The 26,235-nt window shown below is 43.5% G+C and overlaps 1 protein-coding gene across 2 annotated transcripts; it reads left to right on the plus strand.

Moving 5' to 3' along the window:
- The first annotated feature begins 71 nt into the window (after nucleotides 1-71).
- On the plus strand, nucleotides 72-25,971 carry NFE2L2 (NFE2 like bZIP transcription factor 2). 2 transcript variants are annotated; one of them, XM_088461201.1, is made up of 5 exons: nucleotides 73-304; nucleotides 17,648-17,920; nucleotides 18,012-18,086; nucleotides 21,049-21,231; nucleotides 23,752-25,971. In XM_088461201.1, the coding sequence occupies exons 1-5, from the start codon at nucleotides 263-265 to the stop codon at nucleotides 24,928-24,930; spliced, it is 1,752 nt and encodes a 583-aa protein (XP_088317327.1). In that variant the 5' UTR covers nucleotides 73-262; the 3' UTR covers nucleotides 24,931-25,971. The 2 variants fall into 2 exon arrangements, with proteins under 2 accessions (XP_088317328.1, XP_088317327.1); XM_088461202.1 differs by lacking the exon at nucleotides 18,012-18,086 and having other exon boundaries at nucleotides 72-304.
- The last annotated feature ends 264 nt before the right edge of the window (nucleotides 25,972-26,235 follow it).

Genomic DNA, 26,235 nt, shown 5'->3' on the forward strand with positions numbered 1-26,235 from the left:
CACTTGGTGTGGCTGTCGTCATGTTCCAGTGGGCGTGGCCCACAGAACGCCGCATTCCTATTGGTGGAGAGGAAGTGACGGCCGACTTTGCCAGTGTTGCCCTGGACTTTCCCAGTCATATCGCTCAGGAGTCAGGACGGGTCCTTTGGGCGGATTACCACCAGTGACCGGGCCGGGGACAGTAAGACGGGGGGCGCGCAACACCGAGGGGATCACACTGAGCAGAGCACACCGAGGAGGAGACACCCGGCCAGGGGCCATCATGATGGAGATACACTTGCCCCCCGCACTTCAGTCACAGCAGGTGAGGGGGGCACCTGGGGGCGGGTCCCGGGACACAGCCCGGTGGTCACCAGAGACCCACTGTCCGGAGCTGTCACCTTGATCGGCAGCTCATGGGATCTGCTGGTGGCTGGGGTGCTCCCTAACCCTCTGTATTACATGGAGCAGGATACATGGCAGGGTGTCAGGCAGTGTGTGCCATCCCACAGCTCCCACCGTGGATGTCAGCTGGGACTTATAGCTCCACAACAGCTGAACCCCTTCCCCAAGTGGATTTACCAGGTGTGGGAGGCTGTCCTTGCTGTGGATTACTAGGTGGACTATGCAGAACCCCCTGCAGCTGGACTGTGATATGTGATCCAGCAACCCCAAAGACACCCTCTCTACTGTCAGTGGTGCTGGAAGTGGGTGCTCATGGGCTTGTTAGCTGTGTGTGTGTGTGTGTGTGTGTGTGTGTATATATATATATATATTTGTGTGTGTTAAAAAGTGCAACCAGGTAGTTACCTAACATTGGCAGCCTGGTAAACATTTGTGTTTAAGGTTTGCAGTTACTATCCCTCACTGTGGGTCTCCTGGTTCCCCTGTCCCCATACTGGAGCTGTGGACAGAGTTTTGCATGCTCTCTCTCCTTGACAACTGAATGTGCACAGTCACCCAGGGGGGCTACTTAGGGGGTTCAAAGGAGCAGGCGCTCCTCATCCACTCTGAAATGTCCAGTTTGTTTTTGCAGCCTAAAATGTATTAAGTATTTTTTTTTTTCCTTCCAAGTGACTAGCGAGCTCTTATTCTCTCCCTGCAGTGCTGCATGGTGCCTTGTGAGCTGGCGTAATGTTTATTTGGTGGCTTGTCTAGCATTGGGTTTGTGTAGGGATATGAAATGTAACTGTCTTGTGTTTTCTGTGCTATATAAAAGCGATTTTAGCCACAATATAACCACTCATTATCTGCTGCCTGTTTGTGACATTGAGCTATGTACATTAAAGTGGCATGGGAGAGGCCTGTGTTTTATCTATAAAGATAAACAGGAACTTTACAACCTGGGAACAGTACACGTTACTAATAGTATCACTCAATAATTCTTAAGGTTATTTGAAGGATATTTCTAATAAAAGGAAAATGTTATGTTTTATTAAGAGAGATTTCGTTCCAGAATAAAGAACCGTCTTATTTTTTATGGAAATGAGGGGGAGGGGCATTGGTTCTGCCTCTACAGAGGTAGATTGAATACGACTGTAAGTGCTATATACAATGGTGGCAGACATTTTGTGGTGTGAACCATTATTATTGGCGACCTGCAGCCTTTCAGCAGGTACTGTGTACCTCTGGGGAATGAAATGGCTGCCATCTTTGGGTCCAGGCTATGGCAGGCCCTCAAACATGTCTCCTTGCATCCAGTACAAAATGTCTTGCTCCCCCCAACCTCCTGCACAAATGGCTCACCGCAGTGCTGAATTAAGTATTTAATTGGAAGTGCTTTTGTATTTGTTTTTTTTATCATTCGTTAATTCATTTAACTGAAGCAAGTGGGAAAGTGAGATGGAGAGCATCAAGTTAGAGGGTCCGCCATCTATAGGATCCAGTGGAATGGTGCCCCCGGTGGACACTGGTAGCAAGCTTCCATCACTTTACTGAGCAGTGATCTAAAGTAAATTGAAAAAACTTCCAGAAATGGGATTACCTACTTTTGTAATTGTAGCCAAATTTTACGGCGGGGTGGAAAGTGAGAGATTCTTTGGTAGTAATTTTACAGGCAAGAAAAATACCCTACAATAAAAATAGACCTGTCCCCTCCCCATTACCCTTGACACAAAACTAACAATAGAGATACTATCTTTCTTTCTTACTGATTTCTAGTTGAGTGAGTGACGGCCCTGGGTCCAGATATGTGATCTAAGGGGCAGATTCAGTACGGATGGCAAGGCTGCGTTAGCACGCACCTACTCGCAGCAAAACTATGCTATTGAATGCAATCGCACGGCAACCGCAGCACTATAGCAAGACGCCCACCACTGTATAAAGCTGCCCACTTCCCATGACATGCATCTGCAAGTCAGCGAAAACATCGGTAACATCGGAACCATTCGCACAGTTGTGGTTGACCTGACCCTACCTCACAAACTGCTAAACTTCCTGTCGCCATCTAGACCTCTGCCAGCATATACAATCGCAGGGGCTTAATTATGCACGCCCCTGTAACTGTGTTCAAACGCAAAGGCACGCCTGCGTTTCTCTGACCACCCCCCCTCTCCAACCCCAAACAGTGCTTCCTGTCAATAATTTCTTTGTGCCGTTCCGTGTCCGCTGCGTTCGCATACCCGATCGCAGTGGCCGGCTTGCGCACTGCGATGAATACGCATGCACAGAGCACAAACATCGCCCGGTGCGTGCGAACGCAGCCTTGCGATCCAACCTGAGTAAGGCCCTGAGTGCAGCACATTTAGGTTTGACGTACTGGATGTGGTAAAGGCCTGGAGTGGAGCTGCAATAGAAATAAATGGATTCAATAAAAGGGGGGGGGGGGGCGTCTGAGCTGAAATGCGTGAAAAGTGACCCATTTGGGCGCCCCAAACGGCCCTTTTTTCGAGATCATGCCCAGCACTTTAGTCGGGTGTAGCAGTTTTACACAAATAAGCCCGACTTCTATGGGCACGATCAGCGCAACAATGGGCATTCAATGAATAGCGCCCCGTTATCTCCCGTCACTTTAGACGGGAGATCGGGTGCGCTAATACAATTGAATATTGCCCTAGGAGTTAGACATGAGGTTAAGGGTCACATTTTGCGTATTGATAATATTTTATATTTAAACTAGAGAAACAAGGCCTTCTCTTCAGGGGCTTCAATATAGGGACTGCGAAGGAGGTGTAACCATATCTCCAAGATGGCTGCCATGCCGTTCCTTTATAGGCCCCTGCTGATAGCTGATTTGACCACACCCCTTTGGCCATCCCTTCCTTTAGTACCGGTGTACAGTGATCATTTGCTGTTTATTTTTATCATTATTTAAAAAGTGTGCAGTGTTAAAGTACTGAAACCAGTAATCAAAACCATAATTTTTGTTTATGGATGGACATAATTCCACTACTATTATGTTTATTTTTCCAATATGGAAAACAAAATTGTGATGTTTAAGGCTATACCTATAATGAAACATAAAAAATAAAATCTTAATGTAAATTCTCTCATTTTAATTTTTAGGGTTCTTTTACAGTTAATAAAGATCATATGTCTCTGTAAGCAATAAAACCGTAGAAACTTTGTTTTTCATATTCAGAATTTGGAAGATATTTAACTTAGATCAGTGGTTCCATGGCAATCCGTATATTCCTAAAACCTGACTGGCACGGACATCCATTGGGTTACTGTGGAGACTAATTATACTATGGAATTGATGGATCTGTGTAGCACAATTATGAAGTGTCACTTTTGCGGCTTTAATTGGCCCCCGCAGAATTGCAAAGTCACCTGTGTGACACAAGTCACAAACATGACAAATAGATTGTAAGAGGTCTAGTTACTAATGCTGGCCATACACTCTGCAATTATCGGGACGATCCGCCCGATATCGGCGGATCGCCGCGATAATTGCAGCGTGTATGCGGGCGACCGAGGGTTAAATATTGCTCGTTCGGGCATGCTGGATTGTCCAGCATGCCCGTCCGATGCGATATTTACCCGGGAAACTGTCGGCCGCATCGGACAGTGTATGCCCAGCGTGGCCGACAGACAGACATTTCCTGTGTTCCAGGGAAATGTCTCCTCCCCCGGGGGCGGAGCGCGGATGTCGGGCTATACACTGTGAGAATTCTCTCACAGTGTATGCCGGCGACTTCTACGTCTGTCGGTCTGACAGACATTTTATCTGGCAGTGTATGCCCAGCATAAGCAGTGTTAGGAGACAGAGCGGAAAGTGATAAGGTACCAGCCAATCAGCTCCCAACTGTAATTTTTCAAACACAGCCTGTGAGATGGCAGTTGGGAGCTGATTGGCTGGTACCTTATCACTTTCCGCTCTGTCTCCTAACACTGCTTAGTAAATAGACCTCTCAGTCACAAACGACCTTGGGAAAGCTTTTTATACACGTTATAACACTTCTGTTTGTCATATAGAGATTATCGTACTGATATGCCGCGATCTAAGATGCCCATCTTTTCCTCAAGTGAAGTCTGGGCATGCTTTTTTAATTGTTCAACACGTTTGCTGCTAATTGTCTTGTAGCTTTTTATTATTTTCCTTTTCCAGTAATTTTCCACTTTTTTTTTTTTTTTTAATACGTCCTCTGTGATTCTGTAACAAGTGGTTTCCTGTGGGACTGGCTACACTTCTCATTGTCACATCCCCATATATTGCATCACTGTCCACCTCACTCAGCTGGCTGTCACACTCTGTGCTCCTCTGACTGCCAATTACACGGTTACCCAGGTTTCCGACAGAGCTGTAACCTATGAGTGCCCCAGTCATATGGAAACGTGGCCATTTCCCCAGGGGGCCGCCTGATAAATGTCCCGACACGTCACGGGCATCAAAACCAAATGGCTCTACGTCACGTGTCGCTCTCTAGCCTTCAGTATTAATATTAAACTTGGTTTGAGGGAGCAAGAAGTGCGCATTGCGCTGAGGGAATGTGGAGTACGATGATGACGTTTTTTCTGTCAAAATCTGTGATAATTTTTGGGCTCTTACATAATTTCCCTAAACATATATTTTATATGTATATATTTATGTCTTCTATACTTGGTAATTGTATATGGTTGCATCATGGTACGGTCTGATCTTTCATGTTAGATTGGCTGGTGAAATAAGATCAAGACGTTTTTTTTTTTTTTTCCTGTGACGATTTTACCGTTCTCAAACCTGCAAATTGGAAGCTGCAGGGGAAAAGTGCAATGCACATGGATTAATGTGTCGCTGCTTGTTGCACGTCTGCAGCCCCCTTGGAGGATCCCTGTTCCTTTGCGTGCGAGCTCTTGTGCTCTGTGCACAGCAGGGAGTTGTTGGGACTGCTGAGGCTCTTGCACAACCACCAGGGCTGCACTTCCCTTCCACTCCCTGTGCCAAGTGCAGCCTCCTGGCCTTTTATTTATTTATTTCTTATTTTTTTTTCCTTTCTACATCTGGTTTCAGCAGCCCATCTACACCCACATAAAGGGATGTTACTTACAGATTGCACAATCCCCCGACGGATGATTCTGAGCTGTACTTCCCTGCAACGAGCCCAAGCTCTTCTAGTTACTAGACATGTATATGAATAAGACATGGGTGAACAACATGCTAGTCTTCATAGACCCACAAACCGTCAGCGGCTTCACATTACTTGATGGTGAATACACTCCGGGGGGCTATATTTACTAAAGAGAGAGGTTTTTAGAAGTGGAGATGTTGCCCATAGCAACCTGTCAAATTCTACTTAACATTTAACTAGCACCTTCAAGAAGATAATAGCTAGAATCTGGTTGCTATGGGCAACATCTCTTCTAAAAACTCACTTTAGTAAACTTATTAAAATATTCTGGACTTTTTAATAAACATTGCTGTCTTCTTCACTGATGATGACGATAGAATATTTTGGATAAAGCGGTGTGAAATTGATTACACTGAAAGGGGCATTTTTCTTTATTTTTGATTGATGATTTTGGTGGCTGAAATAATTGTTGTTGTTGTATTATATATCTTTTGAGTTTTGTAATGTACTGTCCCACCTGTGTCCGTTCTGCAATGAAGGTATAATTCTCAGTATAGTTTCTAGGGATATGTTTAATATCCTGACAGGGGATACAGTCAGTATTCCAGCAGCAGCGATGTCTGTGCTGATATTACCGGCGCAGGAATCCTGACACCTATCACAATCCCGGTGCCAACATCCCAACCGCCGGGATACCGAAGGTAAGTACCGGTGTGGGGGGGAGGGTTAGGGTGCGGGGATAGGGTTAGGCACTAAGGGGGGAGGGTTAGGTTTAGGGTTTGAGGAGGGGGAGGTTAGGTTCAGGCACTAAGGGGGGAGATTAGGGTTAGACACCAAAGAGGGAGGGTTAGGGTAGGGAGAGGGGGAAGTTAGCATACCTAACAACAAGTGTCTGTATGCTAGCTCTGTCGGGATGCCCGGTGTCGGGATTCTGACCGCTGGGATCCTGAATGCTGGCATCCCGTATCTAACCCCAATATATACTGCCAGTCCTACGGTTTGTTTGCAGACTGTATTTTTTCTAACCTAGTTGTCATATCCTTGAGTGCTATAGCATGGGAGAGAAGGGGTGTGTCATTGTGATAAGGGGTAGGGCATACAGCTAGCAGGGACTGTAAGATTACAGAACTTTCCCTGAATCTGGTGACTGTTCATGGAGATACCATGTATAAAAGTACCCTCCTGTCTCCACCTCTCCCATGTGACTGGAAAACAAGAATTTCCAGGCCTGATACTTAGAAAAATAATCTGAATGTTATTGTACTGATAGGGGGATTCAATTGGATTTTCTTCTTAGAATTGTATAATCTGAAAATGAGGAATATGTAGGTTGATTTCTCATGGCACTCGTGAAATCCCCTCTTTACTTCTTCATCATTTCTTGACGGTACTGCTTCTGACATCATATTTTCAGTTCCCCAAGTTATAGACTGGTAAAACCACACAATCCTACATAAGTACTGTGAACGTGCATGGTCACATACCTCGATTCCATGCCTGAGCTTTATCTGCAGCAGAGTTTCACAAAAACCGCCATTACAGTCCAGGTTTTAAGGATATCCATGCTTACGTATAGATAACTTAATTAGCCTGTGGCTTACTAATGGGCACCCGGTGGAGCAATTCAATTGTTGCTCAGTTTTGGGCGTGAATTGCAGAGGGAAGACTAATTTCTGCTCACACCCTCCGGAGGTGGCGAGAAGAAATATGCGAAAAAAGGTCCTGGTCTTGGTAGCCCAAACTTGTGTTTTGGGCACGCTAACCAGGACTTTAGGCGGGTGAAGCCATTTTACGTTTCTAAAACCGGTCCATTTGGGCACCACATGGTTAGGGGGCTCCCTGGGGGAACTTAGGGTTAGGCACCCCCCAGGGAGGGTTAGGCACCCCCCCGGGAGGGGATAGGTTTGGGCCCTTAGAGGGGGGTTAGGGTTAGGCACAAGGGAGGGAGGTTAGGGTTAGGCACCCCCCCGGAGGGGATAGGTTTGGGCCCTTAGAGGGGGGTTAGGCACTAGGGAGGGAGGTTAGGGTTAGGCACCCCTAAAGGAGGGTTCTGTGGGGGGTTAGGTTAGGTAGTACTTACCTTTAGCACAGTCGGGAACTTCACTGGTGCCAGTCTTCCGGCATCTGGATTTGAACCGCCGGACATGCGTCCGACGGTAAATCATACCGATCCCAGCTGTCAGTGCGTGTTAAGCCTGCGTAACTTTTTCACACGTTTGCCTGTATTTTCCCATCACATGGGCCAATACGTCTGCAGATAAGCTGGTGTGTGCAAATATTTCTTTTCAGTCACAAAGCTCTTTTATTACTAATAATTACATCTAGATGAAAACAAAATGCATTATTTTTACTATTTAAACCAGATTGATAATGATGTAGTGCTTGGGCACAGACCTAACATTTTAGATGCCAGGGAAATGCCACTTGGGAGGTAAAAAGTACCCCTCAGTGTGATAAGCTGGCAGTTACGTTGCAGCCCCAGTGATCGGTTGCTGTGAATGACCAGATTGTGATATATGATAAACTGCAATGTGGTTCTCTTAGTTCCTCCTACACAACACTTTGCTCTTTCTGCCGATAACTGAAATTGAACTTCAGAATCCTGCAATGGGCAGCAGCTCGTCAAACAGACTTTTTTAATACAGTATTTGCTTACCATGTACATGGCATTAGAACATACTAATATTGTATTCACCAACAGTATTTTATTTTCTGCTGTTACCGTTTCAGATTTGTGTGACTCCAGGACCTCATGCTTACGATACATCTTTATATAAGTTGGGATCCTTGCCCCTGGAGCGGGGCAAGGAGCCCAACCCTAGAAAGGGCACTCTTGCGCACGGTGAAAAGGAGGCATGGCCATGAGAAGAGGGGCGTGCCCCTTTAAATCACTCTTGGGGGCGTGCCCAGCACTTAGGGACATGCTGAGCGGCCCCCAAGCTTTCCCCTCTCTGTGAATACATGTTGTGCGCATGTGCACGGCATCTATTCACCGGCAGTGAGCGCTGCACCGCAATTTTTCCCACCGGCGAAACACTGCGGCCCGTGAGGGGGGACGGCACACTGCACGTTGTTTTAGTAGCATGCTGACAAAAGGGCAGGGGCATTCTGCCCTTATGAAATCGGGCAGGGCTGTGCACCCCGCTAAAACAACCTAGCGGGAATGCTATATATGTGATAAGACTGTAATAATCTGGGTGATGCGTATAAAGGGGGGAACGCTGTGAGTGGCTGCCACAGGGCTGTATGGTTTGGTATCAGGCCTCTGTTATGTGTCTAGAAGACCAACGTGCGTTTATTTTTTAGCCACCCTGTATTAGGTCACCCTTCCTTACCACCAGCAATAGTCTTGGCACAGAAGTGTATTAATGCATTTATTCTGTGGTATGTCACCATCTTTCTACACTTCTACACTTCTTTCACTATATAGCCAGATTTTTATGTTAATGTGTTTTATGCAGGTGCTATAGAGGGAACACTATGGGGTCTAGTTACTAAGCAGTGTTAGGAGAAGTGAAAGGAGATAAGGTGCCAGCCAATCAGCTCCCAACTGTCATTTTTCAAACACAGCCTGTGAGATGACAGTTGGGAGCTGATTGGCTGGCACCTTATCACTTTTCACTCTGTCTCCTAACACTGCTTAGTAAATAGACCCCTAAATATTATCTCAGACAAATCCAGTTACACCTCCGTATTCTAATGTACATATATGTGATGTCTCTATTGTAGATGGTGCATATGTCTACAAACTGTTCTGTAATGTGAGTTTATTCATTCCAGCCTGACACTAGATATTCAGGTTACTACTCAGCTGTGCCTGCATGCCTAGATATATTACAGGATCTGCTCTCCTGCTTAATGACATGCAGGTCATTTATTATGAGACATCTGTTAGGTTCCAGCTGTTATCTTACTGCCCCATCTAAATGTTCTGTTTATGAACTTGTTCACTTAACATACCAAAGCAGTCATCCGTGGCTACCTATCATGTCATGTGCACTCTGTATATGGTACAGTCAGGGGTGACTTTGTCACAGCGTTCTTATAGCTGTATGCCTCTGTGACACTGGTAAACTTTATGGTCGGCCTACGTAATGGCTGTCAGGGCAAGGTGCCCAAACAGCGCTAGAGCTAGCCACACAATTGCGGATGACAGCTCGGTTTTGTCTGTGACCCTGTTGGCCTGAACTTAGCTTTTGTTTGGTATCACTAAACTTATCAAAATAGGATTGGGTCAGACGGGGCCTTCAATTTGTTGTTCATTTAAACCCTGCAACCAAACCATTAGATCTGTTTAGTTTGGCCTACTGTTTGCATCAGAATTGATTACAAATGAAATTGGGGTTGGCTGTTTGGATCAACACAGGTTTCTTGTTAAATGTATTCGATTGTTTTAAAAACTGAAATCTTATATAACATTGGTGGAGCACTTGTGCTTTGTATGTTAAGTCACTATATATATTAATTTGCATTTATTTTAGTGCCCATCGTGGTTACCTGGAATGAGACAAATTTGAAATATTGATATAGAGCCACAACACGGATATAGGTAGATAGAAATAATTTGGTGAAGGAAGTGGAAAACACCTTTCAAGGAGTGGCTGTAACTTCTATATTCTAGGCCAGTATAATTAGGATTTCTCAGCTTGAGTGCACGTGTTTCTATTAACCCTGCAGATTCAATTAAACTCCGAACCCCCCAGCTTCCGCGCATTAATTAACGGGCTTATTCTACTCTCATCCTATGACGGTGCAAGCAGAATCCCATACTATAAATGGCAGAGATGCACAGCGAGAGCAGCTGATGGCTGCTCGCGTTTAATTGAATCTGGCCCCTAAGTGAAGTGAAGGTGTGATAGTCTCTGTGCTTCAGACCTGAGCCTGAGACCTTGTAAACACAACTGCATTCACATGTCAGGCAAGTCCAAATAGCCACTGACAGCGGCTGGAACAGCCTACGGAGGTGCGAGCGGAAATCTGACGCCTTGATCTGCCGTTGCATGATGCACGAGCTTTGAAGTGTGCAAGGAACATGCGACCTGTGCGAAAAACATTTGCAGAATTCTCATAACTCACCTGTTACAGCTTTTTATTTTTTATTTTTTTTGTAGAATTCTATTAAAATTATTAAATTACAAATATGATTGAGTTTGAAGGAAAACTGCAGCTTCAGACCAGTTTTACACTAACCCCAGAGGTTGCCAAACTTTTTTGAACCTTGGCGCCCTAGAGTACCTGCATTGTTTCCATGGCACCCCTAAGCCAAACATTTGCTGTTGAGAAATTCAGAAAAAAGGGAGTAAAGTGAAGTAAATTGTGCTTACTTAGGTTCAGTAATGTGGTTGTGGACAGGTTTAAGCTTCTGTTTGTCCACATATCTACATTACATTGACCATAAATAATTTGATTTGGTGCTGGACCACCAACCTGAGGCACCCCTGCAAGTGTCCTGAGGCACCCCAGGGTGCCACGGCGCACAGTTTGGGAACCACTTCACTAACCCCTTCTCTCAACTAGTAGTATATCTGGAACTGCAATGGTTTGGTATCCAGTGGCCCTGGCCGCAGTTTGTCTGGTAGACTTCCGTATTACACCTCACTGTTTATATTTACACTTACCTATGTCTGTGCTGGAAAACAATGATGTTTCCTGCTTGTTCTCCATAATATTATTATTAGTTGTGGGCATAATGCAGTCAGCTGGGGACCACTCTTGCTGTCTGTGATGTGGCCTTATAGGATCCTGCTGGATCTGTATAATTTTATAACGAAAATCTACATAGTCTTTGGGGGTGATAATTGTTCTATCGGGCGGTCATAATTAATGGGCGCCCGACGGAGCCATTCAATTGTTTTGGGCTTGTCAGCCCAAAAGCATCAGGTTTTAGCAGTGCAAAGCGGCTAATCCCGTCTATACTAATGGGTGTGATGGGAAAAGGGGTGTTGTTTGAGTGACAAAATAGCCGACTTTTTGCACATTTCTGCTTGCCACGTCAGAAGGGTGCGAGCAGGAATGCTTGTGTCCGTGGTAATTGCGCGCGATAGAAGCAACAGTAGAATTGCTCTGTCAGGCTCCCATAAGAGCAGGCATGCAGAAAACCATTGTTTCCCCCCTTTGCCTTTATAATAACCATTATTTAATCTGTGCCTCATCATAACGGCAGGTCTCTGGCTCGAGTGATTTGAGCTTTTACTGTGGTTTTCTGAGGACAGTGGTTATTTTTATAATTTAAAATGGTTTTTAGTCTTCATTGTGTCTAGTTCTAATGCTGTTTAATGTGTCCCACAAGTCACCTCTGCCTGTCGTGAGATATTCTGCATTTGTGGAATCCAGTAGGGAATGCGCCCAGGCTGGTTCTGCTGAATGGAGCCCGGGCTGCAGAATGCGTTTGCTTTGTCCCTAATTACTTCAGGCCTTTTATAATGAAGTGATTGTTATGGGAGGAAACACACTCGTGCTATTAACATCAGTCACTGTATTCTCCATTAGGGACAATAGCCCTGGACTGATCGGAGCCCTGACATCTGATATGTATTGCACAACATTTATGACATGCGGTTAGTAACTAAAGGCAAAAGGCTATTGCAGTGTAAGTGATCGGTAGAATTTGCTTCTGCGGATTATTCTGATTCTCGTTCTACTTTTGCACAGGTGCATGGGTGATGGTACAGGGGGTGCAAGGGGGAGACTTGGAGGGATTAACAGTCCCTGTGTTTGTATTTGGGTGGAGCCTGACATTGTAGTCATAGGGCGGAATTCAATTGATTATTCCCCCCCTTCGCACCCGACGGAGCTATTCTATTGTTGCTCCTGTCGGATGCGATCAGCTGCTAGCGCTCAATTTCAGCTCGCAGCCCAAACAGCACTTTTCGCGATCGCGCCCAGCACTTTGGTCGGGGTTAGCCGTTTTACGCGGCTAAACCTGACCACTTTGGGTGCGATCAGCGTGAAACGCTGGCACAGTTGAATAGCGGCCCGCGATCTCCTGTCACTTTAGACGGGAGATGCGGGCCGCAAAATCAATTGATTTCCGCCCATAGTGTTCACTCTAGGTCCAGTGCCGGACCTAGAGAAAGGGCACTCCAGCACTTCCCCCGAACTCTCCTTTCTTTGTGTATAGATGGCGGGCGCATACTCTTGGCATCTATTCACTGACGGTGATTGCTACACCGCAGTTTTCCCCACCTGCGGGACACTGCGGCCAGCAGGTGGGTGGGTACGACACACGCAGGCTGTTTTAGTGGAGTGCTGCAAAAAGGGGCAGGGCACATTCTGCCCTTTTGAAATGGGGCAGGGCGCGGCGCGGTGCCCTGCTAAAACTGCCTAGCGGGAACGTTAAATCACTATGGGGGTGATCCAATTGCTAACCCTCGTGGCTACATGTGCCAGGCACCCGACTGAGCAATTCAATTGTTGCTCTGTAAAGGCACGTACAACCGCGGGAGCATACATTTCAGCTCACAGCTCCAGGGGCTGCGAGCTGAAATGTGTGATAAGTTGGCACTCTGGGCACCCAAAGTGGGACTTTAGACGGGTTTAGCCGCTTTACGCAGCTAAACCCTGTCTGTTTGGGCGCGATATGCATGGCCGCCCAAACACAATTGAGTATCGCACACTGATCTTCCGTCTCTTTAGACGGGAGATAGGGGGCAATGAAACAATTGAATCGCCCCCTATATGTGTGTGGTCATGTCTGTACCGTACATAGGGTGGGCAGATGGAGCAATGTTTGCGGCGTTTGATATGTATATTTATTTTTCATCTTTGAATTTTTTTTCTTGTTTTATACATACTGTGTGTGTAGTGTAGTGCAGTGCACATACACTGGGCTCAGTCCTATTAGGCAACAAATAATCCAGGCACCAGCAGGAGTGTATATAAAATTCACAACAAAGTGCGCTGCTGCACGTATAGAGAGGTTTTGTCTACCCTCCCACAACAATACATGTACCAAATTAACTTATTAGTCCTATAAGGTGCGAGTAAGGTCGTGCGAGCCGTTCTTACATTGCACTTGCATTGCATGATGGTCTCTGTAGTCCTAGAGCGAGGTCCAGTGCACTGTAGTGATTGGCTCCTAAGCTGGAAAAATTGTATGTACAGGGACACGCTATTGGTCGCATGTGTTCCCGGAGCTATGAAAAGGTGGGTACACACTGAGCGATGTCTACCTGGCCGATATACCGGCCCTGGGTACACATATGAACGACGGAACGATACCTCGTTCCGTCCTTTACTACCTGCAAGGAGGCCGCTTGCGATATCATCCGCTTGGCCAAGCAGCACGTGCCCGTGACTAGCCCTGAGGGTGTGCTGTACGCGGATTTCTGTTCGCACCGAACAGCACACCCTGAGGGCTAGTGTGTTATGTGCAACTTCTGGGATTTCCATGGGCAGTGATTGAATAGCTGCGGCCTTAACCTGGGAACTAAAAATCCAGCGGCTAATTGAATTGCCCCCAAGGTGCTTTTCAGAAACCATCACTGTAATATAGAGGTTAAGATTGGTAGAAAAAGAGAAACTATGACTATAAGGGGTAAATTTACTATAGTGAGAGTTCTTAGAAGTGAGTTTTAGAAGAGATGTTGTCCATAGCAACTAATCAGATTCTATTTAACATTGAACTAGCACCTTCTAGAAGATAATAGCTAGAATCTGATTAGTTGCTAAGGGCAACATCTCTTCTAAAAACTCTCACTTTAGTAAATTTACCCCTAAGGGTGCACATAATTTCTAACCTCTTACCTATGAAGTTTCCAGGCTATGCAGACATCTTGGGCGCACTTCATAAGTTACACTGAGTGGAACAGGCAAAGCCTGGAAGAGATGACAGGTAATAGGGGAAATACAGCATACTAAAGCAAAGTACATGATCCTTACAAAATCATTAGCTAAATGCATTGTTCATCTTACCCATGAGGAAGCCATCTTGGATGCACTACGTAGGTTACAGTGTGTGAGGTAAGTAATACATGGAGATGAGGCTTACAAGGGTAAAAATGAAAAGTGACTCTTCAAGGTACCCTCTGAGGCTGTGGTTCTCAAACTCTGTCCTCAGGACCCCACACAGGTCACGTTTTGCAGGTCACCCACATTTTAAAGATCCACAGGTGGAGCTAATTATTTCACTTGTGATTCTGTGAGGAGACCTGGAAAACATGCACTGTTTGGGGTCCTGAGGACCGAGTTTGAGAACCTGTGCTCTAAGGAAATCGTTCCACGTGTTCTTCATCCTGCCCATGAAATTGTCAGTACCCCTAGGAGCATCACACAGCCATCGTGGCCATCAGAGAGGTGGCGTAGTGCAAACACCCATAAGAGTCAGCTATACTTGCCATTTTACTGGGTTTAAATGTTGCTACATCTTATAGCTTATAAAGCATTAATGAGTTCTTAATTGGCTTGGATGCTAGGGTGTCACCAAACCATTATATAAGTTCTATATTGTGTACGTTTCAGAATTTTTATATCGTCTGTAATTTTTTATCTCTCCCAGGCATTCATTGGCCTAAATTCTCTTGAGACTAAAACAATGACCCTTTTAACAAGCGTCTGACATGTCATGCATATAATTGGAATGACATTGACGGTTTCTTCAATACAAAGCCTGGCATGTCTGCTGTCTGAGCCTTTCATATGCATACAGTAACACTAACCAGACGAATGTGTTGTATAATACTATATATTTTTACTTCTATTACATTATTGCTCCAGTTATGCCAAATGAGATTAAAGAACAACTTGCTCAATCAATAGAAGCACGTTTGTGACGTATAAATGAACACAAATCAATCAAATCAAATGCCATAAATTCATAAATATCTGTGTCACCGAGGCGATAAGTCTATTTATAATGTCGCACCATCTTTTATTTTTTTATTTTTTAATCCTATAGATATTCCAAGAACATAACTGGGAAAATAAATGAACACTTGTAACTAGAGCTGGTAAAATGACACCATAGGTAGCATTGTGTTGTTAACGACGACCTTTGCATTGTCTCATATGAAAGAGTTCACTAATTGGCTCCTAACAAAATTACCCCTATTGTGTGTATGTGTGTGTGCATGTGGTAGGGAATATAGATTGTAAGCTCCACTGGGGCAGGGACTGATGTGAATGGCCGAATATTCTCTGTAAAAGCGCTGCGGAATATGTGTGCGCTATATAAATAACTGGTAATAAATAAATAAATAAATGTAGCGAATAATGATTTACAGGTGGTTATATATCAGGATTTCTTTATGCTTGTTAGACTTGGATCCTGAAATGTGAGCTATTTGCAGAATCGCAACACTGTTTTTTTTTTTTTCCCCCTCTCTTTCCTGAGTTAGATTAAGCCCATTGTGCGCAATAGAATATTATTTTGACAGGAAATGAAATGAGCACCAGTTCCTCTGATAGTTCCCTATTGCTGGCTGGGATCTCATGTGACACTGCCTGTGATTGCAAAACCTATTGGGGAGGAGGGGCTGGGCCCAAGGAAAAAACAAATTACTTCCTGTACCCTAGGGCAGATAATAACCTAGATCATGGTGGGAACCCCTGATCAAAGTCATTTGTGTATAATGGATTTGGATATCTTTAGATTTAGCACAAAAGATGTACATTTATATATGAGCCGCTGAGATCTACAGCTGACATAGGCAATCCGTGGCTATCAGTAGGTCTGGATCCCAGGGTATGTTGGGAACTGTATTAGTGTCAAAATAGAGATTGCCTATCCGGTATACCCCTACAGAATAACCAAATATAGCACAGGCACCATTTGTGGTTATTAATTAGACAATAAGTAAGTCTTTATCACATGGATATTCACTCTAAAGAGAAAATAAAATTGAATTCTAGTTAAAGAGGGGTCGTCTTCTTGGATTACTTAATTTTTCGGTTTGTACGTGCCAATCTGCAACTTTCACTAAATACATTCTGTTACCTTAATGCATTCCTTCCATGCTTTTCACTAAGGTCTTTATATGGTCCAAGTTGTGTCTCTTTTTTTTTTTTTTTTTTTAACACGAAGAGCAAAAGGGGGTCGGGTGGGCAATATATAGGGCAGGGACCCTAGTAATCTGATTTTTTTTTTTTTTTACTTGTTTGACTGGATTTAGATAAATATCTTGTGTGAAGCCGTCTTTACTCCCTTCCTACCCTGCTGTGTGTAGCTGTACACAGAGGGCAGCCATGGTGGGATCTAGCATTCTACTAACCCCCATGTTTTATCAGTAGTGGATCAGAGCGCTATATACAAATCTAGTAGTGAAGATGAGGTCTGCTAAACTTGTGGCATCTGTCTAGGCTTTTCATTTTCAAATGTTTCAGTGTCTGTCCTGGTTTTCCAGGAAACATTCCCTGGCACATTTTTTTTTTTCTTAAGGGCCCCATACACTGTGCAATGTGCACCCAGCGATACGATGCACGATCTGACGGCCAACGTATCGGGCGGTCCGTCACACACTGGGCAATCCGATGCCCCTGATATGCCGCCCCCCTGCATATACCAGCATGAGATCTTCTGTCTATTCTCCAGATCTCTGCTGCAACCATGAAAAATAGGAAAGAAAACAAAAGTGGAAACACTGGATCTGTCCAACTATCACGGACACTGAAAGCACAGGTGCCACCTGTAGGCTGTAAACATTTACTGCAGTAATGTTTGTACGTATTTGTCCATAACTTTAGTGATTTTTAAATTGTATAACAAACTCTCTCGTATCTCTGTAGTGGATGGGTGTAATAATTCTCAAAATAAAAGTCGGGCTGTTTTGAATAAGTACTCTGCCACGTTGTGGGCCGGGCAGACATGTTATCAATAACTTGGGAAGGGAAGATCCTGGGTGGGTTGTTACTGGGATTATTTATCCAGGGATCTAGCATCCAGAGCATTCCAAAAAAAAACAAGATAATTGCTGATGCCTCTTGTGGTCGTGCACAGCAACATAATCACCTAGCATCTCCACATAATCACCTAGCATCTCCACATAGTCACTGTGAGGAGCACTGATACACAAGGTGTAATAGAGAGGGGAATACCAGGGGAGGGTGGGCAGAGACTGTATCATTTTTAATCTGGTTTTAAAACAAACAAAACCCTTATCCCTGAGCACAGTCCTATATGGTAGAACATATTGTTGTTGGTCCTAGCATTATATTTTTCATTGATGTAACCTTGCCCTTCTCAGGATATGGATCTCATCGACATTCTGTGGAAACAAGACATTGACCTTGGTGTTGGCCGTGAAGTTTTTGACTACAACCAAAGACAGAAGGAGTATGAACGGGAGAAGCAGAAGAAGCTTGAAAAGGAGCATCAGGAACAACTTCTGAAGGAACAGGAAAAAGCATTATACGCTCAGCTACAATTAGATGAGGAGACCGGGGAGTTCATCCCCATCCAGCAGCCAGCACCCATGGAGGCTTCCGCGGTCACACAGGCAGGCACAAGCTCCTTGCAGGTAATCAGCCTTGATCTTGTTGATGTAGCGTGTCACGGAACGTCGTGTAACAGCAACAACACAATAGTGATGAAATCCTTTCTCTTTATAGAATAAGTCCAATGTCGGGCAAGAACTCTCCTTTGATGAATGCATGAAGATTTTAGTTGATACATTCCATTATGAGGTGAATATCGGAACGGTGGACTTTTATAAACAGTGGTTCATATTCCTCTCTGTACATTTCTCCAACATATAGTATCTAGAATATTACTACTGATGTTCAGGTTTAACATTTTAATAATCTAGAGATGCCGTATTTTGGACAGACTGCTAATCTTAAAAAACAAACACTTAAAGTAGCCTGAATATCATTTTGGTTTGTGAATAATTTCATTAATTATATTGATGAATTCTAACCGCAAGGATGTGTCTTGGCCAGGGTAAGGCTAATGGCCCGTACACACGGAACGATCAGACAACGATCAGATATAGGGCCTGATTCAGAGCCACTCGCTATTTGCGGTCGTTCGTTTTCTAAAAAGGGGTGGCTATTCAAATGAACCGTTCGCACTTTGCGGTCTGTTCACGCCTCTAAGTCTGAACGAGCGAGCAAAACATGCGAACGTAAATTTGAAAAATACGCCCCCTGGCCGCTCGCACCATACGTCATGTCCGCTATTTATTAGATTAATCGAGTACATCGAACAGCGTCTGAACTGCTCGCTATTCTTGTGGTTGGTTTTTTCAACCACTATTTTGCGAGCAGTTCTAAGTTAAAAAAAACCAAGTGACGTGGTCAATGACGCTGCTGTATTAATTATGCACTCCCTTAAAACGCCCGTTTTGACCTTTAAGCACGCCTGCGATCGGATCTCCACTCTCCGTTTTCAAGCACCTTCCCCTGTTGCCACCCACATACGCCTCATTCTGTCACTCAAAATAGCAGGCATTCGCTATTTTGCGAGCACATGAATTTCGGCCGCACTGACTGGTTCGTGCATGCGTATAACGATCCGTACGCATGCGCAGTTGGGCAAACATCGCTCGGAGCGAACGAGCTGCCGCTTACGAGTGGCTCTGAATCAGGCCCATAGTTGTCTGATCGTCCTGCGTGTGCTGGATGTTCAATATCGAACATCCAGCAACACGCACCAACCTCCAAACGATGCAACGACCCGCGATCGACGATCTCGGGTCCCTATAGCAAACAGGCTAACCTGGTCGATATCCACCAGGTTGGCCTGCATACATGGGCGATGGTCGATATCTATATCGACCATCCGTGCCCGCGCATCGACCATCGTTTGGTCGTTTGAGGGGTTAAAAAAAGAACGCTATAAACGATCGTTTATATCGTTCTTTCAATCTGATCATGTGTATGCACCATTATGCTAGAAATAGTATTGTTGTATCTCATTCTCTGGACAGTATATAAACAAACATATTGGTATTTGACATATTTTCAGATTTTAGGACCTGGTTATACCCACCCTTACTGAGACTTCATACTATGCCATAGTGATGTGAAACTGGCCTCCTGCCACTAGAGCATATCTGCAGGCTTCACTATTGTGAGAGGATTGTTGCGCATCAATACAACTGAAAGGAAGACTTGGGAAACAGACAAGGGAATAATGGCATAGAGACAAAAACAATGGCACTCTGCAGAGTTTAGATTAAACGTTTCTCAGCCCCTGTAGCACTTCCCTTTCATATTTGAGACCTTAGAACAGGGTTTCCCAACCACGGTCCTCAAGGCACACTAACCGGCCATGTTTTAAGGATAGCCACACTTGAGCACATGTGTGTTAATTAGTACCTTGGTTATTTTGATTTAACCATCTGTGCTCAAGCATGGATATCACTAGAACCTGGACTGTTAGGGTGCCTTGAGGACTGAGGTTGGGAAACACTGCCTTAGAACTTCTGCATCATAGTTATGTACAGTAAAGGACCTACTCAGATGTAGGTTCACGTTAAAATCTTGCCACAATACGTTTGTGTTGCAAATAATTGAGAATGACAATACACAATGCAATAAAAGATTGTATGTCTCAATCAGCCTGCTAACTTTTCATTCAATACATTTTACAATCTGCCATGATTACTGCCAAATTCATTCATCCATATTGAACTTCTTCCCTTTATCAAGGTCTACAGTCATTCAGGGGTATTCAATATGGGAGCGAAAAGTCCATGTTGGACTTTTCGCTCCACATAGGAAGATTTTCCAGGGATAAAGTATCGGGCGCGCGCCCGCTTTATCCCTGTATTCAATATAAAAGCTACGAAAACGGGACCCGGCGAAGTTGGATCGGCGAAAAAAAAACGAAATTTTCCTGGAATAAATTGTAGGACCCACCTAAAGCTGTAAAAACATGGGGGATCACTATGGGTACCCCCGTTTTAGCCTGCAAATGAGTCGTGGTTTTAAATAGCCGCGGTAGGTGTTTTTTTCCCGACATTGAACAAGTGTTGCAGAAGAGCACTTAGGTTTTTTTTTTTTCGTTTTTTTAAGTGGTCCCATCAAATTTGGGGTACATGAAAATGGGTACTAGCATATTTTTAAGTCCCTAAAGTCTTTATTTAAAAATTCTGCAAATATACACCTGCCGCTAATAGCCTATTCTAGAATACACCTGCCGCATATATGCAGAATAGCCCTGAACCTATTTCACTATTTTTAAACACTTTTTTTTCCCATTTTTTTTTTTGTTTCACCCCAAATTTTAAATTATTTTTTTGGGGTGTCCCTATTGTTTTTTAAACTTTTTTTGACACAGTTTATTTTAAAATGACATTCCCAGGGATGCAGGCTATTTTTTTTTTAAGCCTGCACCCCTAAACCCCAATTCTGCACTTTTTTTGGCCACCTATTCAGTGGTGAAAAGTTATCCCCGTTTTTTTTTCAAAGACTTTTTGAACCTGCGAAAAGTCTTTGAAATTGAATACGGCGTAAAACCAAAACCAGCGAAAATGACGTCATCGGTGTGAAATGATTGCAAAAAATGACTTTTCGCTCCAAATTGAATTGCCCTGTTTGTGTTATAATAGTTTACTGTTTATATGTCGAAAAAAAATTCCTTTTACAGTTTTCTTTCTTTCAGCATGAGAACATTCAGTCATTATTTTCTGTCCTCGTTCAGGCACCTGCAATGACCTACCAAACTGCACCGGTAACCAATCCTCAAATAGAAGCCAGCCAGAACTTTCTACCCCCAGAACAGCTCCCTTCTCCAGACAGTCTGCAGGACTCTGCAGCTAGTGCAGGCAACATGCAAGAAGTGGAAACTGCATGGGAAGAATTACTGTCTCTCCCTGAACTGCAGGTCAGTCTTCTGCTATTGTGTCTTCTGCCTATAAACCAATCACAAGCAAGGTCAGAATTACCGAGTGCTGCCAAAAATTGGAGCTTATTTTATTTTAAGTTTTGTTTTAACGGCAGCCTGCACAAGTATTGCACAAGTAGTGCACAAGTATTGTAAGCTAAAAGATGTGTTGATCTTCAATTCATACTGTACACCAGTGGTTCCCAAACTGTGCGCTGGGGTGCCTCAGGGCACTTGCAGGGGTGCCTCAGGACACTTGCAGGGGTGCCTCAGGACACTTGCAGGGGTGCCTCAGGTTGGTTGTTGAGCACGAAAGCAAATTATTTATGGTCAATGTAATGTACAAACAGCAGCACAAACCTGTCCACCACCACCACATAACTCAGGGGTCTTCAACCTTGGCCCTCCCGCTGCTGTGGACCTACACATCCCAGCATGCACTGCCATAGTTTGAGCATGCTGTTATATCAAAAAGGTAGCAGTGCATGCTGGGACACGTAGTTCCACAGCAGCGGGAGGGCCAAGGTTTGAAGACCCCTGACATAACTGAACCTAAGGATGACAGGTAAGCACAATTTACTTCACTTTACTACTGCACTATACTACATTTTTTCTGAATTTCTCAAAAACAAACTTTTGGCCTAGAGGTGCCATGAAAACAATGCCGATACTCTAGGGCACCATGATTCAAACATGGTTTGGGAACCACTGCTGTACACAACATTTGTCAGACATATTGCTGACCTGTAATTTCATTCCTGCTATTTCTCATGGTATTTGTACAATGGCTGTACATGTTGGATTTTATTGGTCATTTTGGTACTATACAGGGAGAAAGCTCAGGGTAATTTTGCATGAAAACCTATTTCAGGTTTGGGAACCACTGCTGTACACAACATTTGTCAGACATATTGCTGACCTGTAATTTCATTCCTGCTATTTCTCATGGTATTTGTACAATGGCTGTACAATGGCTGTACATGTTGGATTTTAATAGTCATTTTGGTACTATACAGGGAGAAAGCTCAGGGTAATTTTGCATGAAAACCTATTTCACTGACCTGGTTGCTTCACTTAAAATCAACTTCTTTGTTGTATTCAGTAATAGTTTGTAGCTGTATGCCTAAAATGTACATGATAAAACAAAAGATGCCTATGCAATGCTCCACACTGCCCTTGGCGGTCGCCTGCTTCATTTTGTTGTTTAGCAGAGCTCTGCATCATAAGGGGGAGCTTCTATTACAGGCGAGTTTTCGGCTGACTTCACCCGCTGCTATCAAAATGCAGTTTATCCAGCAGAAAAACTTTGCTCGTTTTGCAATCACCCCATAGAGATGTGAGCAAGGTTTTTTCCACAATAACCTACAATGTGGGGTACATGGTTAGAGCAGCCGGCCAATCTAATGATTTGGCAAGGTTATGCACAAATGACCATGTGCGTACACATTTACCAATTGGCCACTTGATATGTCTGGCCAGAAGAACCAGCTGTGATGTCATTATCGCTGGTTCTTGTAGCCAGCATATGGATCCGTCGGTCAGCCGCGTGCACACACAAACAGATGTGAAGGATATATCAATCAAATATATTGCATCTGCCGTGCAGCATGGCCGATGCAATACACGTATCTGTGAACTACTTTTTTCACAGATATACTGTGTGTACACACTTCCAGATGGACTGAATGATTTATCGTTCGTGGCTGTATAAATAATATATTGCCTAGTGTGTACCCAGTATTAGGCTCTGTGCTATGTACTAGTCAGAGTCATTGTTTATTAAATACATTGCTGTTCTTCTCCAAAAGCAAAACAGAGCTGACCTCTCTGGCCATTTCTGGGGTGGCGATGATTTTGGTGTACTGAGGATAGGGGCAGAACATACGCTACATAGGAACGATTAAGCTTATTACCACGCACACCCCAGACCCTCCCGGTAGTGGATGGCTCCACAAATTGGCGGAGAAAGGCAATTCCGGAGGAAACAGTGGAAATAAGCCATGTTTATTTTTCATATTTTTCTTTGTACATAGAACCCTAAGTGATTATATCCTTGTATATAAATAAATGACTGAAAGACATCAATTTTCTTTTTTAAAAAAGAAAAAAAAAAATATATATATCTTTTCAGGGGTTTCCTGAGCAACACGTTTCCAGATAATGGGACAATGCGTGACTGCGCTCTACTAGGCATTCCTAAATAATTTGTGCTCCATCCGTAGCAAATATATCAATAAAAGGGTACACAAGAGTACAGTAATCAGTGATTGCATTATTGGCAACAAGTTGAAAACCAAAAGAGATAAAACAAGCCACATCAAGAACCTTATAGGGATTGTTTTCCTTTAATATCTGATTAAAACAATAACTTGGGTGTAGAAATGGTCTTCGAGTAAAGAGATTGCAATAAAATGAGTGTTTAAATTATTATACCATGTCTAGTTTTTTTATTTTATACAAATAAAAAAAAAATAAAAAAATTTCGGTGCCTAACATATTGTAAATCTTATTTTCATACAGTGTCTCAGCAGTCAGATTGAAAGTTTGGTTGATCTGAGCATGTATCCGAATCCAGAAACCATGACCGAGACATCGCCCAACTACATGTTCCACAATCCGTTACCGACCATCGTAAAACCACTTGTTGACCCTACCCCCGTTTTCTCTAGTGACTTTGTAGATTCTTTTCCTACTAATGTACCCACAGTAAACAATGCAACATTTAATGTAGAATCTTTTTGTGATGATCTATTTACCCTTATTGACCCAAAAGTGACCAATGTGCCTTTGACAGACAATCCGGGCCAGTCCCTTACTGAACTTTTAAACGAACCTGTTGACATTACGGACTTGTCATTGTGCAAAGCCTTTAACGGCAGCAATCCAGGAGAGTTCAACGATTCCGATTCGGGGATCTCCGTTAACACAAGCCCCTGTGCCACCTCACCTGGCCAGTCCACGGACTCATCCATTTATGGAGATGCTCACTTTGGAAGCAGCGACTCTGAAGTGGAAGAAATGGACAGCACCCCTGAAACCGTACAACAGAATCATGCGGAAAAGTTTATCATGCCACTTACAGAGGACGCGTTCTTTTCACTCTCCCCTTTTATACCACACGACTCCTCTTTTGAAATGGAGCTTCACAATTCCCCAGAGAGCGATCTTCCGGTTAGTCCTGGCCACAGCAAGACCCCATTTACGAAAGACAAATCTGCAAGCCGTCAGGAAGCTCGTTTCACTAGAGACGAGCAGAGGGCGAAGGCTCTCAAAGTACCGTTCTCTGTGGATAAAATCGTAAATCTGCCGGTGGACGCCTTCAATATTTTAATGTCCAAGCATCAGTTCAATGAAACTCAGCTTGCTCTCATTCGAGACATACGCAGGCGAGGCAAGAATAAAGTAGCGGCCCAGAACTGCCGGAAGAGGAAAATGGAGAACATTGTGGAGTTGGAAAGCGATCTGGACAAACTGAAGTACGAGAAAGAGCAGCTGCTTGCGGAGAAGGGAGAATACAACAGCAGCCTCCGTCTTCTGAAAAAGAAACTCGGAACTTTGTACATGGAGGTTTTCAACAGGCTACACGACGAGGACGGGAAACCGTACTCTCCCCACGAGTACTCCCTTCAGCAAACGAAAGAGGGGAATGTCTTCCTCGTTCCGAAATCCAAGAAGGTCGAGATTAAGAAAGAGACCTAGAATCTAGATTACATTATTATCCTTGAATACCCTACGCTTTTAAAGGATGGGTGGATGAGTTGTACTTTAAAGTTAGCTCTAATAGAACTAGCATTTATTTGTACCATAGCACTTCCTTCCAATGAATAACAAAATGGAAATCTTTAAAGCTAGATAGAAGTACACAGTTAAGCTTGTCAACATACTAAGATGAAGAAGTTTTGGATGACTTAGAAATGACGTCGAATGGCATGTCTATGTACAATATTAAAATTGTGTCTAATCTGTAAAGTCCATTCTATAACCAGTCGGTAACTGGAAGGACTACAGGAATGAAATTCTACAGGTTTATCCAGCAAATATGTGGTCTGGTTCATTTTAAAGCACAGATGGGCATTTTAAGTAAAAGTAATATGGCTTTGACTTTTCATCTTTCCTCTTCTGTGTGCGCTGTTGTTCTATATTTGCGACTGTGCTCCAAAATCTCTTGACTGTAGATCTGTATGGGCTTGATTTGTATAGCAATACAATGGGTAGCGTTTATGGGAGGTCAAAGTAAAGAACATTCAGTTTTGCGTATTCTGGCTGTAAAGTTTATGGCTGTGGTTCCACAGAAACCTACAAAGAAACAAGGAGGTAAACACTTCAACTATCGTAGGAGAGGTCGTCCTCTAGTTACTGAGGCAGTTGTTCTAGTTCAAATGGTAAAACCGTGAACATTTGATGTAGGTTTTCAGTGCATTTAAAACCATGCTTACCTCAGTAAATGCACCCACTTTATTTCCTATTTCTGTATCTAAAAATAACTGTAAATAGTGCAATACATCATATTTATATAAAATTTTATTTGTTAACTGATGTACCAAAAAAAAAAGTGACTACACAGAGCGTAATTACTTTCAGTTCACATTTGTAATTGCAGATTCTCTTTTGTTTTTGTTTTTTTATAGAGACTTCATTTATTTTAACTCTGCCAGTTTTAATTTGAATTTTTTTTTAAATAAATATATATGTTTCCATTAGGCAAGTCCAATGACCGTTAATAAAACATATATCAACTTATTCTATCTGTGGTCTGCTAGATTTATTATATTTAACATGGTCTTTATTGGATATTGTTTTGGTTTCATTGTGGAACATGAATTATGTCCTATACAGAAAAGGATGAGCACCAATTTGAAGCGCCCCACAATCGATTTGCAGCCCCAGATTTGAACAATATAGAATATCCCCAAATTCATAAAATCACAAACCCGACAAATGTAATTAAAATCTATAAGCGCAAATGATAAAAGTCTAAATCCTCATAAAAGTCTATTGAGACAA

This window comes from Taudactylus pleione, unplaced genomic scaffold, assembly GCF_031769625.1.
Source record: "Taudactylus pleione unplaced genomic scaffold, aTauple2 ptg001027l, whole genome shotgun sequence".
NCBI lineage: Eukaryota > Metazoa > Chordata > Amphibia > Anura > Myobatrachidae > Taudactylus > Taudactylus pleione.

What these genes read in the sequence shown, in the direction of transcription:
- NFE2L2 (XM_088461201.1), top strand. Translation starts at nt 263, where the DNA reads ATGATGGAGATACACTTGCCCCCCGCACTTCAGTCACAGCAG. An exon ending in TTGATACATTCCATTATGAG is followed by an intron (nt 18,087 to 21,048) that starts GTGAATATCGGA and finishes GTCCTCGTTCAG; the next exon opens with GCACCTGCAATGACCTACCA. An exon ending in TGTCTCTCCCTGAACTGCAG is followed by an intron (nt 21,232 to 23,751) that starts GTCAGTCTTCTG and finishes ATTTTCATACAG; the next exon opens with TGTCTCAGCAGTCAGATTGA.